The sequence below is a fragment of the Nerophis lumbriciformis genome, linkage group LG10 (assembly GCF_033978685.3).
Source record: "Nerophis lumbriciformis linkage group LG10, RoL_Nlum_v2.1, whole genome shotgun sequence".
In the NCBI taxonomy this organism is placed as follows: Eukaryota; Metazoa; Chordata; class Actinopteri; order Syngnathiformes; family Syngnathidae; genus Nerophis; species Nerophis lumbriciformis.
In genome coordinates this window covers 31,895,770-31,911,543 of record NC_084557.2, presented here as the reverse complement: position 1 = coordinate 31,911,543, position 15,774 = coordinate 31,895,770, and the positions used below count along the sequence as shown (strand labels likewise).

Here is a 15,774-nt window from a genome sequence, read left to right as displayed (position 1 = left end):
TGGCATACAATTATTATATTTTGAGGCGTTCCTATTTATTTATATATTTTGGCCAATACTTGAAGTGTTATTGTTATCGATTCTGTACTTAATATTCTAGGCTAAATGTTACTTCTAGCATGGGTCGCTTTGGCTCCGTCGTCAATAGAAAAAAATAGTCCTTATTTGCCTTGAACACGACAAAGCAATAAAAAAGCAAACAAACAAACAAACAAAAATAATATTGTATTTTAAAACGTATATATTCGTTAGTATATAAACAATATATTTTTTTCATTGTATTTTTTATTTTACTAATATTGAACATTTTCACGGAACAAGCGGTATACAATGGATGGGTGGGTGAACATTTTCATGATGATCTTGGACAAGTTAACTGGCACCTTTTTTGTATTAAAATAATGAATTATATATATATATATATATATATATATATATATATATATATATATATATATATATATGATACATTATATACCCTTACTGGCAACTTTTTTGTATAAAAAAAAAATACATATATATATATGTATATATATCTACCCGGTATTACCGTATACATTATATAATAGAAAAAAGTACCCGTATGTGTGGCGAGTGACAGCTGCTGCCTTGGGTTGATTGTGTTTGGTTTTAACATATTTTTAAAGGTAGGTAGGTAATGTTATCCGTATTTATTGTTACCCTCATACATATTACATTAATTAGGATTTAATCCATTTGTAGCATTTATCAGCTAATATTGATGGCGACAAAATATTTTGTTGGCAAATGTATGAGTCCTGCTAGCAAACATTAGCATTCGGTTAGCAACGTTTGGCTAATGCTAACAAGTTGTTTAGGGGTTATTTAATTCAATTTTAGACTGTAGATAACATTTTAACCCAGTACATTAATTAAATAACTAGTATAATTTGCATTGTGTTTGTTTTAGGAGTAATTTATCATTGGTGATAAAAATATATGGATCAAATCACAAAGTTTTTCTGTTAGAATGCTTATATTTTCAATAATGCCTTCTTGTAACATTTACTTTACAGTATGTACGAATATGACTACTATGATTTAGTTTGTTATTTACACATGCGTCTCAATAAGTTGTTACATTTAAAAAGAAAAATGTAATTTGGATTCACTATACAGAGTGAAATACTTCATAGATGTATTTCTTAACCTTTTTGACGATTATAGCTTACAGGTGATTTAAAAAAAAAAAAACCCTCATAAATAAATAAACACTTTGTTTATTGAATCACAAATATTGAAATTCAACGATTTGGTGCATTTGCAAACAGCTAAAATGATATACAACGCAAACTATAACCTGCTACCCAATAATGTACAACAATTCTTCTCAACAAAAGAGGAGAAATATCTCATTTAAAATATTTGTATGCTCGTACAACACTTAAAACCTTTAGCATATCAGTATGTGGAATTAAATTATGGAATGAATTAACCAAAGAAATCAAACAAAGCACCAATATGATTCAGTTTAAGTCAAGAGACTGTTCAAACTACAGATGTTCACAAAGTACACAGAACAAGAATTATGATGAACATCTTGAACCCTTTTTTTTATTTTATTTTACTTTTTTTTATATTGAGACAAAAATAATTTATGTATTTAATATTTGTTTACTTACTATGGTATATTATTTGTTTTTAATTGATTTGTTCACTGTTATGTTACAGAGAACAAGACAACAGGATAAAATTGCTATGGTATGAAAAGGGGTAGGATTAAATAAGCTCTGCTTCTTCCTACTCCTTGTTGGACGTCCTGTAATGAAACAACTGGAAATATGTGATGAATTACATAGTATTGTATGCATGTTCAAAATAAACTAAAACTGAACTGAACTAAATAAATGAAATGCCGAAAGGTTCAATATTGTGAAATACTGTTTCTCACTATTGGCAGTAGATACACTGGAAAAAATTCCCTGAGAGTTATTTGGTCTCTTTGTCCGAATTGAACCCCTGAAATCTAATCATTTTTGCACTGTATTGTAATTTATTGCGATGCACCTGTATGAGGTGAATTTGGTAATAATATAAAACGTGATGACAGTTACAAGGTCTTAAGTTAAATTAGAGCATAGCCTTAGCAGTACTTTGCCATCTTTGTTTATAGCTGAAGTGGGAATCCATGCTGTAAAATAGGAATTGTAGGGTATTGCAATAATCCAAAAAAGATTAGTGACTAATTACTTGATACAAACATTTTCTATTCTTAGAAGAGGGATTTTAGTATGTCTTTTCATGTCTTAGAGATGGCGGGTAATACCTGCTCAACTGTGTTTTAGGAGACAGACAATGCGGTTTACACTCATGGTGTCACACACACACACACACACACACACACACACACACACACACACACACACACACACACACACACACACACACACACACACACACACATACGCATAATAAGATGCATACACAACTCTCAGACATAACGTCACACTCCTTCCTTCCGCCGCCTGGGGTCAAAATGTTGTTTTCTTATACTGGCCAAATCTAACAGGGATCATTTAATGCCCCAACATTATTGATACCTTTGCAGGTTAAATGCGAAAAAAAGGTCTCATCAGTGGTTAGAGAAGACCTCCCACTAATGCTATTTTCAGTGTGTGTGTGTGTGTGCGTGAGTCAGTTTGACTACATGGACAGATGCGGTTCTATGGTTTTGATTAAATAACTTAGATAATTAAAAAAAAAACATTCAGTGTTATTGCCTTGACCCCCTATTATTGTTAGTGGGCTGGTTCATTTCAATCTAAATTGGTTATCAAAGTGTTCTCCTGTCACTTCAGTGGAAATTGTATAAAACAAAGAAGATTGTAGTGATTGAATAACATGATGAGAATTTAATGTGCAGACCTATTATTTCTAATTTAAGAATTTAGCATTAGTAGCAATTGCAGACAACTAAGTAATTACGGCATATAAGTGAGATTTTATTAAACATCTAAGCTTGTTCTGTTAACAGGGGAGAGCAGTCTTGGTCATCAAGAGCAGCGTAATGGACCACAGTATGGATTGTAGAGCTCTGTCGCCCAGTGTCGCTGTAAGTTGGTACCACACCCTCACCTGCAGGTCTTCTTAAATATATCTGATTAAATATGATTAAAATGCTCTAGATGTCATGTGTATTTTCCTAAACAGCAAAGATGACAACATTAATAGGAAGCAGGCAATAATTAAAGGAACTCTGTTATTTTCTAAATTTGAAAAACCAACGTGTAGGTTCGATAACATGGATAATATATTGTCCCACAAATTATTTCCAATAAACAATCTTATTGTCAGCATTACTTGGAGACCAATTTAAGCACTAATGTAATAATACTTTATAATACAATAATGATAATACAAATAACCCTTTCAAACGCAATAAACTTCTATTTTTCATTAGTATGTTTTACAATTGTTATTGGAAGTCAATAACTATTCAAGAACTAATTATCCTTAATAAGTAAGCAAAGATTAAAAATGCAATCTTCTGTCAACCTGTTAGCCAAAATTGCACTTCAATAATTATTGAACATCTTGAAGTGCTGTTTTTTCCTCAGTTGGCAAAACTGGGTCGGGTGGTTTGATTAATGTTTTTTTTGCCATCACATTCCAACAAATTGGGCATTCTGACTCATTTGTCCGTGTTGATAGGCTCATCTTGCTCATTTGGTTTGACGCCAAAATATTTCCACAATGGGACAGTCATCTTTTTTCTTCCTATATTTTGTTACCTTGGAGTGCTTCTCACCAGTGACTAGCTGTCGGAAGCCAGCAGTCCCGCCTCCACTCACAGAGACAAAGATTGTGGATGACTGACTTGAGGGTTCACTGCGTTCATTTAATTCTGCGATCAAACAAACACCCTCACGTGCTGAAAGTGATGCACAGAGTGAAACCTCTTGCTGCCTGTTTGGAAGCAGGAGACAAAGAAAACAAACGCACACAAACATGGCAATTTTTCAAAGTCATCAAGTTCATTTTCATTTATTGTTCGATTGATTTAATTATTGACTATCAGCCAGAGCCTATCAAGTTAATTTAATAACTTTAATTACGAATTGGAGTGCATTAGAAACTGAAAACAAAAACATGCTTTTTGACTATGTGGTCATTAATTCCCAAGTTTACTGCACAACACAGCAGCAACACAACCAACGTTGTTATAATTAAAGGAGTAAACTGCTAAGTAGGGCTGCGAATCTTTGGGTGTCCCACGATTCGATTCAATATCGATTCTTGGTGTCACGATTCGATTATAAATCGATTTTATTCGATTCAACGCAATTCTAGATTCAAAAACTATATTTTTCCGATTCAAAACAATTCTCTATTCATTCAATACATAGGATTTCAGCAGGGTCGACCCCAGTCTGCTGACATGCAAGCAGAGTACCGGTAGTAGGTTTTTGTAAAAAGCTTTTATAATTGTAAAGGACAATGTTTTATCAACTAATTGCAAATATGTAAATTTGTTTTAACTATTAAATGAACCAAAAATATGACTTATTTTATCTTTGTGAAAATATTGGAAACAGTGTGTTGTCAAGCTTATGAGATGCGATGCAAGTGTAAGCCACTGTGACACTATTGTTCATTTTTATTTTTTGTATTTTTTATAAATGTCTAATGATAATGTCAATAAGGGATTTATTTAATCACTGCTATGTTGAAATTGTTACTAATATTGATGCTGTTGTTGATAATATTCATTTTTGTTTTATTACTTTTGGTTTGTTCTGTGTCGTGTTTGTGTCTCCCCTCAATTGCTTTGTTTATTGCTGTTCTGAGTGTTGCTGGGTCGGGTTTGGTTTTGGAATTGGATTGCATTGTTATGGTATTGCTGTGTATTGTTTTGTTGGATTGATTAATAAAAATAAAAATAAATAAAAAATAAATAAATCGATTTTTGAAAAATGAGAATTGATACTGAATCGTACAACGTGAGAATGGCGATTTGAATTCGAATCGATTTTTTCCCACACCCCTACTGCTAAGGTATCATTAAAACCGGTAATTAGTTTTTCATGAACAATAGTACGCAAATTGGGTACATGCTATTGGCTGTGTAGTGCAAAAAAAATAGTACACATGCAGGGGTAGATTAAGCTGCTGGATGCTGACCGCTCATGGTACTTCTTAATACTACTAATACCATCTTGTGGAAATAAAACCTGCACCAAGAGGTTTCCTTCAGCTACAGCTGGTAATGCCAATGTTTTTTGACCCAGTGCTTTGACATTAATGGTTTGCATGTAGGTAAAAAAGGTATGTTAAATATAGTGTATGTGCAAGGACTGTGATACTCCAGACAATGGCGTGCGTCTTGTTTACGTCCGGTTTCGGCAGCACTGTTTTCGGTAATCAAAGTCTTTTTTTCGGTGGTCGAGTTTTCTGTAACGACCAACTGGTGCTATATGTTTGTGTGGTTTAGATTTGATGTTGGTTTTCCCCATATTTGCAAACACACTTTCCATGCCTGAAAGGTGATTAGCAGAGAATGGGGAAGTATTGTTGTGTGTCGGGGGAAACGCGGAGATAGTGTTTGCACGTGAGGTAAAACCTGTTGGAATTGTGCCGTTTGTTATCATAAGATTGGTAATAAAAGTTAAAAATAACGTAAAACTCTGTGTGATTTCTCCTGGGAGCTACAATATGTTAAATTAATTTGATTTGTTTTCAAGTAAAAAAAAAATAAACACCTTATTTTCATGGTTTGGCGGTATTGAAAGTGCTGTGGCGGCGCGCCACATTCAATTGCATTAAGAGGAAACCCTGATGTAAGTATCCGCTGACTTCACCAATGGAAAAAACGTCACAAATTGGGCAAATTCCAAACAGCTTGTTTAGAAGGAGTATGAACAAGATTGTTTTATAAATATCTCCACTAGGGGTGTGGGAAACAATCGATTCGAATTCAAATCGCGATTCTCACGTTGTGCGATTCAGAATCGATTCTCATTTAAAAAAAATCGATTTATTTATTTTTTTAGATTTATTTTTAATTATTATTTACAATTTTTTTTTTTTAATTAATCAATCCAACAAAACAATACACAGCAATACCATAACAATGCAATCCAATTCCAAAACCAAACCTGACCCAGCAACACTCAGAACTGCAATAAACAGAGCAATTGAGAGGAGACACAAACACGACACAGAACAAACCAAAAGTAGTGAAACAAAAATGAATATTATCAACAACAGTATCAATATTAGTTACAATTTCAACATAGAAGTGATTAAAAATCCCTCGTTGACATTATCATTAGACATTTATAAAAAAAAATAAAAAAGAACAATAGTGTCACAGTGGCTTACACTTGCATCGCATCCCATAAGCTTGACAACACACTGTGTCCAATATTTTCACAAAGATAAAAGAAGTCATATTTTTGGTTCATTTAACAGTTAAAACAAATATACATTATTGCAATCAGTTGAAAAAACATTGTCCTTTACAAAGCTTTTTACAAAAATATACTACTCTGCTTGCATGTCAGCAGACTGGGGTAGATCCTGCTGAAATCCTATGTATTGAATGAATAGAGAATCGTTTTAAATCGGAAAAATCGTTTTTGAATCGAGAATCGTGTTGAATGGAAAAAAAAAAGATTTTGAATCGAATCGTGACCCCAAGAATCGATATTGAATCGAATCGTTGGACACCCAAAGATTCACAGCCCTAATCTCCACCTTGCTTCCATGGTTTATTTTCTAATTTTCTGGACTTATGCAGACCCCAAATACACAAAAACAGGTACCAATCTGTAAGAAAGTTGTTTTTTCATTATAGGACTGTCACTCTTTTAGGTGTATCTGATAAAGTACTGTTTAATTAATAATAATGTCATAATTATGTTCAATTAGGTCAGTGGAGCAGCAACGCCTCAGGAGAGGTCTCCATTAAACAACCCCTGTCAAGTAGAAAGTGGAGGAACCATTTTACTGCAGTTGCTGGAATTCAAAACACATCTACTTGAGGCTGTAGAGGAGCTGCACATTCGAAGGGTACAGTAGAAGATGACATTTTTTGTCCATGAATGTTTGGAAATAAATCTAAATGTTTTTTTTTGTTTTTTTTTTAAATCATGATGTCGATTTATACCAACATTTATTTATCATTTTTTATACCGGTCATCCTGTTCAGGGTAGCAATGGGCAAGAGCCTATCCCATATAAATGTTTACATTCTGGACTGGTTTGCTAGTCATTTATTGGGCACATTAACACTAACATACGTTCTAAATAATATAGGAATGTATTTTTCGATTTTACTTAACAAGCTGTAATAAAGAGCAGCTTGATGCTTCTTCCTTGCTCAGAGTTCCCACCGGTAAGCCTTGCCCGCCAGATCAAATTGTGGCATGTTCATGCTGAGTGTAAAAAGGAATGATATTCTAATTCTACATTAAAAATGGTTTCGTATTACAATGGAACCTTTACAGTTTAATGCTATGAAGATTTGAAATTCAACTAAAATTGTTCGGAATTATATGCCTCCTATAGAAGTCTAAAGGGTATCATGCGTGATGTCATTCATGTAAGATGGCAGCATATGTCACAAGACTTCAACAAATCCTGTGAGTCTTTTGCATTCCTCAATCAGCTTAATTTAAAAACTAATGTCCAAATGACACATTTCCCCCAGACTATACCATTTAATGTGATTCAAATACACCACAAAATCAACACATCATTTAAGCTTACAAAAAAAATGGAAATCAGTCAACCAAGCTATTATTATGGCCTGCTTCATAAATTACACCTGTACAATGCAATTCTAAAGGTGTTTATCCCTGTCGGTGTAATAGTACACACTTATGCCTTTCATGGCAGACGGCATGAGTTCGATTCCAGAAAGGGTACATGATTTAAAACTAGGCTAAAACCATTCATTCTATTGACTCGCTGTGGCAACCTCTGACAGAGAAAATCCTAAAGTGAGAAAAAAATGTTTTTTTATTAAATATGAGTTATGATGAGCATTAAGTGGACGATGGCAATAATTGAAGGGGAGATTGTTGTGGCTCCGAAATGACAACACAGGCATGGCTTCTTAAAGACGGGTGCTTTACTTGGGTTTATGCCGTGGAAACTACAGGACAGGACATGAAATACAATGCTTTAGACATAATCCAGTCACAGGCAAATAAAGTGCTAAACAAAATAGCTACCTGCCACTTCGGAGGTTCTTGGGCAGCAAATATTTCAGTCTTGTGCATACTAAATGAGCGTACAATAATTAAACCAATGTACTTTACAAATATACAGAATCATTTGACACAATATGACAAAATACCCTGTGCAGCTAGCGAAATGTTCTTGCTGCTGCGGATGGCTCGCTCAAAGTCTTTTGCATGTCTGGGCGAATGCAGGTCTTGCAGCCTTTTATACTAAACCAAACCTTGCGAGAATAGCGGTGTAACAAGGAAATAAATTGCCCTTTTATAGCAAACAAAATGTGTCTTATTTATAAAAAATGTAACATAAATTCACAACCATAATCATTTTCAACAAAAAATATTAACCCTTAAAACAAAAATATTAAATGTAAGTTTCAACGACACTTACAATTGTTATTTCCCATATTAACCTTCATTTTTCAACTTCAACAACAACGTAATATCAGGAATATCATATCATGTGTTTTCTTGGCCTCTGTCTGTGTTTGTTGTAATGCCACCACAGAAGGTTAGCAGTGACGGAAAACAGAATAAATATGATGAGGACCATAAAGCAGAAAATTAACATGCATCATCCCAGAACATAGATTGTTTACTTAACGGGGACCTATGACGATTCTAATCTACATTCAACACACTTCCTTGTGGTCTAGAAAATATGTATTGGAATACGTTTTGGTGTAAATTTTGAATACATATTGCGCCGCAGTCACTTTTGTAACCTACTTTTTGCGTAAACCTGATTCATGTGTGGAGGCGTTCCCATTAGTTTGCAAATGAAACCCTCCATGCCCCACCCACTGCTAAAATATCATAATGTATCTTTTGAAAATGTACACATCAAATATATATATATCTTGCAGACAAACATCATGACTTTTTTTTCAGACAAGGTGGAAAATAAACTTCATAAAAATAAAGATTCACCGGTCATAACATGATGTACACTTTGTGTGGCGCTCAATGCCACATCCAAACAAGCTGCATTTATTTTACTGCATGTTGCAAGTCGGTGTAATTATAGGGATGCCACAATTAGATGAAAATAATACTTTATCCTATCTTCCTTCTCTTACGTTCCCTCAAAACAGGTAGAAATTTCGCAATTGCACCGTCTTTTTTCTTGGGAGGTTACCTGTTAATCCAACCTTGTACTGACTCATCTTGACGAAACAGTCCCATGTAAAAATGTTGTGAACAAATAAACACAGAAGTATTCAAAGGAGGCGAAATGGCATCAGACAAGAAGGATTAACACAGGAGGCTGCAGGCAGCATTCTCGGCATAGCAGAGAGCATATACGAGGACGACCACATAAGTATGTCCGCCAATCTGTGACATCATAAATGGCCCACTGTAAAAAAAAAAAAGACTGCAAAACGGCGCTCTGAGGCATCTAAACCACGGCCAAATGCATAAGTCTTAAGATTTTACGCTATGGCATTATTTAACACATTTGACATTGTAACAAGATTTACAAGTCATAGAAGAAGAAAATCATCATAGGACCTCTTTAAGAGGTTCCATTGGGGAAAGCATCACTTGCTACACGCTGCCTGATATTTGTGCCAGAAGTGATAGCCTGCCTTGTTGTACCTCCTCACTGGATTTAACAACCTAAATAATAGATTCATTTAATTGGAAAAGGAAGAAAGTTGTTATTATCTTGACCATAAAGATAGCTGTCTCTTTTGGCTATTTGGACAAGAACCATCTGGGTGTGATGCACATTACATCAGAAATGAGGTCAGAGAAGCTATTTGGCCCTTGACCAAAAAGTACAAATTTCGTTTGTTTTTAAAAAGCAAAAAAAAGAAAACATGCTTCCCACCCTCAAGCAAACAAATTCTACCTGACAACACATCCTCAATGTGCTTAAAGGTTAGAGGAGCAAAAATGGGATGTCAGCCGTTTGTTGCCATTTCAGTTTTATTGTTATAGTCATGTTTACCGCAGTAAGTATGATCCTCCTCAGGCTGCTTCTGTCAGGGCAGCTGGTGTGTTGTTCATGGGGGAGAGGTTCAACGTGAGATGTCATCAGTGTTGGTCCTGAGCATTATTGTGACAAAACAACACAACCCGTTGTGTATGGCAATTTGGTTTATTTAAACTTCAAATTCAACACTATATGAAACATGAAATGTTTAAGTATCAACATTAAATAATGTATATTTGAATTTGTAGTGTTGTTTATTATGAAAGGAGAGACAAAATAAATGATCAGTTTCTAAATAATATTATGTTTTATTGTTATTATGTAAAATATTATTTGTTTCATTATTATTATTATTCATTGGAATTTATTTGGATTAACACAAATGAATGTGGTAGAAATTGTGGTTGATTTTATCCAGCACTGAGCTGGTAGCATCATTTAACTGAAGCTAAACTAGTTAAGCAGCTCCCACATGCACATAAAAAGTATCATGGACATCCAGACGAATTGATATTGACCTGGTTTGTGTGGCAAAAAGAGAGGATATCTCTCCCTTTCTAATTATTTTATTTCTCTTTTCTTATGTCCATATGAGATGTACTTAGATTGACACAACATTGCTTTATTTTAGAACATTCTGAGTGTAATGAGGTTGCAACTCTTGTTAAAATGCTATTTACATTGTATGTTTTGAGAACTCCATTGGTTTCAACTTTTTTCAAATAAATCCCTCTATGATGCAGGATGCCGAAAGCCGATTTGAAGATCAGATCAGTAAAGTTGTGTTGGAGAAACAGGAGCTGGAGTGGGAGAAGGTAAAGTTAGTTACAGTAGGTCTACTGCAGTTGTGTCCCAGTAACTAAAGTGACTAAAGATTGTACTCACGTGAAAATTCCTTTGTAAGGAAAGCACGCCCAATGAGACACAATTACATTTTTGGATTTCTTGTTACACACATTCAGGAGTTCCATGAATTCCAGTAGGGTGCGTGCGTGTCTTGCCAGAACACTGAGTCAAATTTGAGAGCAAGCTGTAACTAGAAACCGCTTGTACGTTACTTTTTATTTTTATTTTTTATTTTTTTTATTTTTTTTATTTTTTTTTTGTGTCCTGTCCAGCTTCTCAGGCAAATCATATAGTTGATGTAGATGCCCATGTCGGCTGTTCAGATTTACTTTACAAAAGAGAAGTGTAGGATACTTCTCTTGTTTCCTTATTTGTATTTGACTTTATTAAATGTATTTATATTATCATTTAGTGCAGCCGGGCCGGAGCAGGAGGGGATAGAAAGAGAAAAAAAAAGAAGACAGAGGGGGAAATTGTGGGGACAAGAGGGGGATTAGACAGAGAGACAAAAACAACAACAGCAAACAACAACAACAACAACAATAGAGCAACATCAGCAAATATGACATGTACAAATATGATGGTAAAAGTAATAGCAAATAAGCAGTTAGCGAAAAATAAAAAATAATACAGAAATGACAATGAGCATTATTACACTACAAATGGATCAATACAAATACCAATAGAAATAGCGCTATTGATAATGAACAATACCAATAATTTACCTTTATTATCAACAATACAGTTGTTTAAATGCAACAATACATATACGTAATGATAACTTGAGATACGAAAGAATGCAGAAAAATGGTGGGGGAGAAAGAGAAGCAACCTACATTAACCTTGTAGATTGTTATAGTCACAATAGGTTAAGCTTTGTCAGTGTGCCATGTGTTACACCCAGTTTACCCTAGGGCAACAACGTTAATATATGTTTGATGAAACGTGATTATGTGCATGAGTGTAAGTATGCATATGTACTTGTATATGTACAGAATGTGTATATGTGTTTGTACAATGAATGTATATGTACAGAATGTGTATATGTGTTTGTACAGTGAATGTATATGTACAGTATGTGTATGTGTATGTTTGTATATTGAATGTGCGTGTGGATATACGAACATTAGGTAGGTAAATATGTACTGTATTTGTGTATGTATGTGGGAGCGTAGGTACCTATGTACGTATGTGAGCATATGTGAATTTGCATGTACAATACATTCGACTCCCAGAGTGCGTGGGAGCCAGAGCACGGCCCCATCACCCCCCGAGAGCCCAACCCACAAACAGGAGGCGTGGTGCCCAGGGAACCAGGGACCACCGCCCCCACGCAGCCAAGCCGGCCAGCGACAGGAACCCCAGAGCCCGACCCACCGTACCGCCCACAAGGGCCAGCAGCAGGCCGCAGACAGACGCACCCGGCAGAGGACAGGGCACGAGAAAAGCAGGGGACAGCCAGACCCCAAGCCAGCGAGAGACCACACCCCACACGGGCAGAAAGGCGAGACGCCCCGCCCGAGGGACCCAGAGACTCCCCGCAACCGGACGGGAAGACCGCCCCCGCCCCACCGGCAACCGGGCCCCCACGAGCCCACCCCCCACCCCCGGAGAGCGCGGCGAGGCCAGCCCCCGGCCACCCTACCCAAACCGGCCGCCGCAGGACCACCCAGGCACAGGGCCACGGGAACCACCCACCCCACCCGCAGGGACCCCAACGATGGAGATGGAACAACCAGCAACCGCCCCGCCGAGCCCCCCCCCTGAGGGAGGGGAAAAATTAAAAAATAATATTAATAAAATATATTAAAAAATATATAAATAAATAAATAAATTAATTAATTAATAAAAAATAAAAAAAGAATTAAAAGAAGATCACAGACATGCTGACAAACAAGGTCACCGCTTGTACGTTACTAATTCTCACCACCATGGCAGAAAGTAAACAGAGTTTCTTCGGAGTATATTATCACTGGAAGACGAGATGAAAATGAATGGCTAAGCATGCTACACAAACAATGTTGATCAGGACATCTCTCTTTAATGGTATACTTTTTAATATTTATTTTTTGTGCTTTTGTCTCTGACCATGCCAGGAATCCTTACAACATCAAATAGAAACAGTGGAAAACCAGCACGCACAATCTCTCATTGACACCAAAAAGCAGGTACACGTGTCAGGACTGACGTTTTTTTCCCATATTTTATTAACCTTGTCAGAAGTTATCCTTCTGAGTTTGCAAGCCAGATGTTGCTGTTTTTAAAGTTGCACTTTGTCTCAATGGCAAGGTGGTGAGAATTAAACAAACATAGCTGCTGCTAAATGAGAATTTAGATGACTATCCAAAGCAGAAAACTTTAACCAGGGAGATCTTAAGCAGGAAGAATTGTGGGGTCTAGTGTCCATTTTGCAATTATTGCTCATTCGTTTAAGTTAACAAAAATGTTAACTTATTATTCTATGATGATGTCTTCTAACAGAAGCCATTGCATCAGGTTGGGCAAAAGACAACAAGCATCGCTGTACTGAACAGAATGTCCAGTGCTGATTTGCATGCTTCGTTCATAGATGGTTTCCTGCCGTTCCCCTTTGAAATTGGTCAAACATGCGAGTCCTAAAGCTTAAAGTCCCTACAAACTGAGAAACAACAGCATTGGTTTCCAATCTCAGAAATAGTACATAACAGTATAAGCAACAACTATCTTATACTGTAGTTGCACCATATTTTCTGCTCAAGTTACAGGCCACAATAAGACACACAGAGGAAGAGAAGGTATGATCATCTCACTCCCAGATAATTTCCTTCCGTAAATGTTCTCATCTCACTTTCTCTCCCTGCAGAGCACATTCTTTTTCACCTAGCTTTGCCATTTATTGTTTTTTGACACTTGGACAAATAATGTAACATTACAGGGGAGATACAAGGTCATGGCTGAGTTAAAAGAGAAAGAGATTAGCAACTTGAAAGAAGAACTAAAATCGCTTCAGGTACTGAAACCTCACACTCTCTCTCTATATCCATGTATCCATTTATCACATTTATGACTTTATCTATCTCAATCTTGCTTTAAGAATAATGATTTACTACAGACCTGTAAATAAAACAGAAGTTAATCTCCTTGCTAAGGCGAGGGCAGTAGGTCTGAGCCAATCTGGCTCCCAAAGTGTTTGTCCTCTGGCTCGAAACCACAGAGGTGACAAACAGCCATCCTCACGGGCGGATGCACTTTAACGACCAGCCGTGTTATGAGGAGACAATTGAGTCGTTTTTGATATTCTATCTGGGAGACATTAACTGCTTTGTTTGGCTAAATTGAGGCCCCACTGTCTTAATTCTTGTGGCACGGTCTAGTGAGTCCCTTCCCAGCAGGCACAAAACATTGATACAATGTTGATTATACATACATGTCCTTTAAAACTGACTTTGAAACAACGTTTCAAAATAATTGTATTTGTAAATTGAGACAACATCAATGTTCAATGTTGGCTCCATGTTGATGATTGGGAAATGACCACATTTCAATGGTCAAATCAACGTCACAACATGACATTGAATAAACGTCACTTAATATTAAGAACATATGAACGTCTGTCCTCTTTATTTCCCAGAGGACCGTCTCAAGATCGATCTTTTACAATAAAAAAAAAAGAAAAGCATAAAACATGGTGAAACATGAACGCAAAGGACAAAAACATATGCAGATCAATTTAATAATAATCCATATCATATCACTTTTCTGCAGAACAGAACTTTGTTGTGGAAATCCGTGTCCTTCCGTCTCGCTCCCTGACACTCACGTCTCAGGATGGCTGCTGTAAACAAACCCCGCCCACTCAGCTTCTTGCTTGTCTGTTTGCGGCTGCTGTGACATACTGTAGATTACCGTAATAACCCGTATATCACTCAAAAGCGCAGATTTCAACCATTGGAATACTCTCTATAGTTCAAGACTTAAAGCAATTTGAAAAATGCACTGCTTATCATATGGGCGGCTCCAGTTATGATGGTAAAGGTTTAAAAAAAATAATTTGGAGACATCCGGCAGGCCGGTTTGAAAAGCTTTACAGGCCAGCGGGCCGCAATTTGCCCATACCTGGTCTAAAGGAAAGGTATAGTAACTTATAATGGAAATTTTAAGGAAAAAACGGTTTCTTTTTTATTGTTTATTCCATGTTGTGCTCAACTGTGAGTGTGTGTGTGTGCGTGCGTGCGTTGATCACGCTTAAACGAATGCTTTCACATGGGAACAGTGATCACAATGAATTAAGTCTGCCTATAAATGTATTTTTATAAAATTTTTAACACATTTAAAAATACCGCGATAATAATGATAACGTGATAATTTTAGTCATATATATATATATATATATATATATATATATATATATATATATATATATATATATATATATATATATATATATATATATATATATATATATATATATATATATATATATATATATATATATATATATATAAAATGGTTGGCTGGATATATATAAATATATATATATATATATATATATATATATATAAACATAGTTGACGCAGGGGTAGATCTTGCTTTGGTTTTTTGGCTGAGACCAGGGATCTTGGGCTCAAAAAGGTTGATGACCACTGCTCTTTAGTATAACTTTAATGAAACATGAATAATTGTAATGGTATGAAGAGTAAAATTACTTGTATCCTGTAATAAAAATGAAAATATATTTAAATCGGATAATGACACATGGAATTGTTTTTGTTATATTTAATCATGATTATACCACTATTAGTTGGA

At 35.7% G+C, this 15,774-nt stretch overlaps 1 protein-coding gene across 1 annotated transcript in view; it reads left to right on the top strand.

Annotated features, from left to right (window-relative positions):
* The first annotated feature begins 578 nt into the window (after positions 1-578).
* ccdc73 (coiled-coil domain containing 73) overlaps positions 579-15,774 on the top strand; it is a 28,266-nt gene continuing 13,070 nt past the window's right edge. Inside the window, exons 1-7 of the mRNA XM_061969285.2 lie at positions 579-647; positions 2,996-3,073; positions 6,892-7,032; positions 10,887-10,958; positions 13,086-13,157; positions 13,734-13,763; positions 13,904-13,978. Of these exons, the coding sequence (XP_061825269.2) occupies positions 3,029-3,073; positions 6,892-7,032; positions 10,887-10,958; positions 13,086-13,157; positions 13,734-13,763; positions 13,904-13,978 (435 nt within the window). The 5' untranslated portion in view covers positions 579-647; positions 2,996-3,028. The remainder of the gene's footprint in view (positions 648-2,995; positions 3,074-6,891; positions 7,033-10,886; positions 10,959-13,085; positions 13,158-13,733; positions 13,764-13,903; positions 13,979-15,774) is intronic.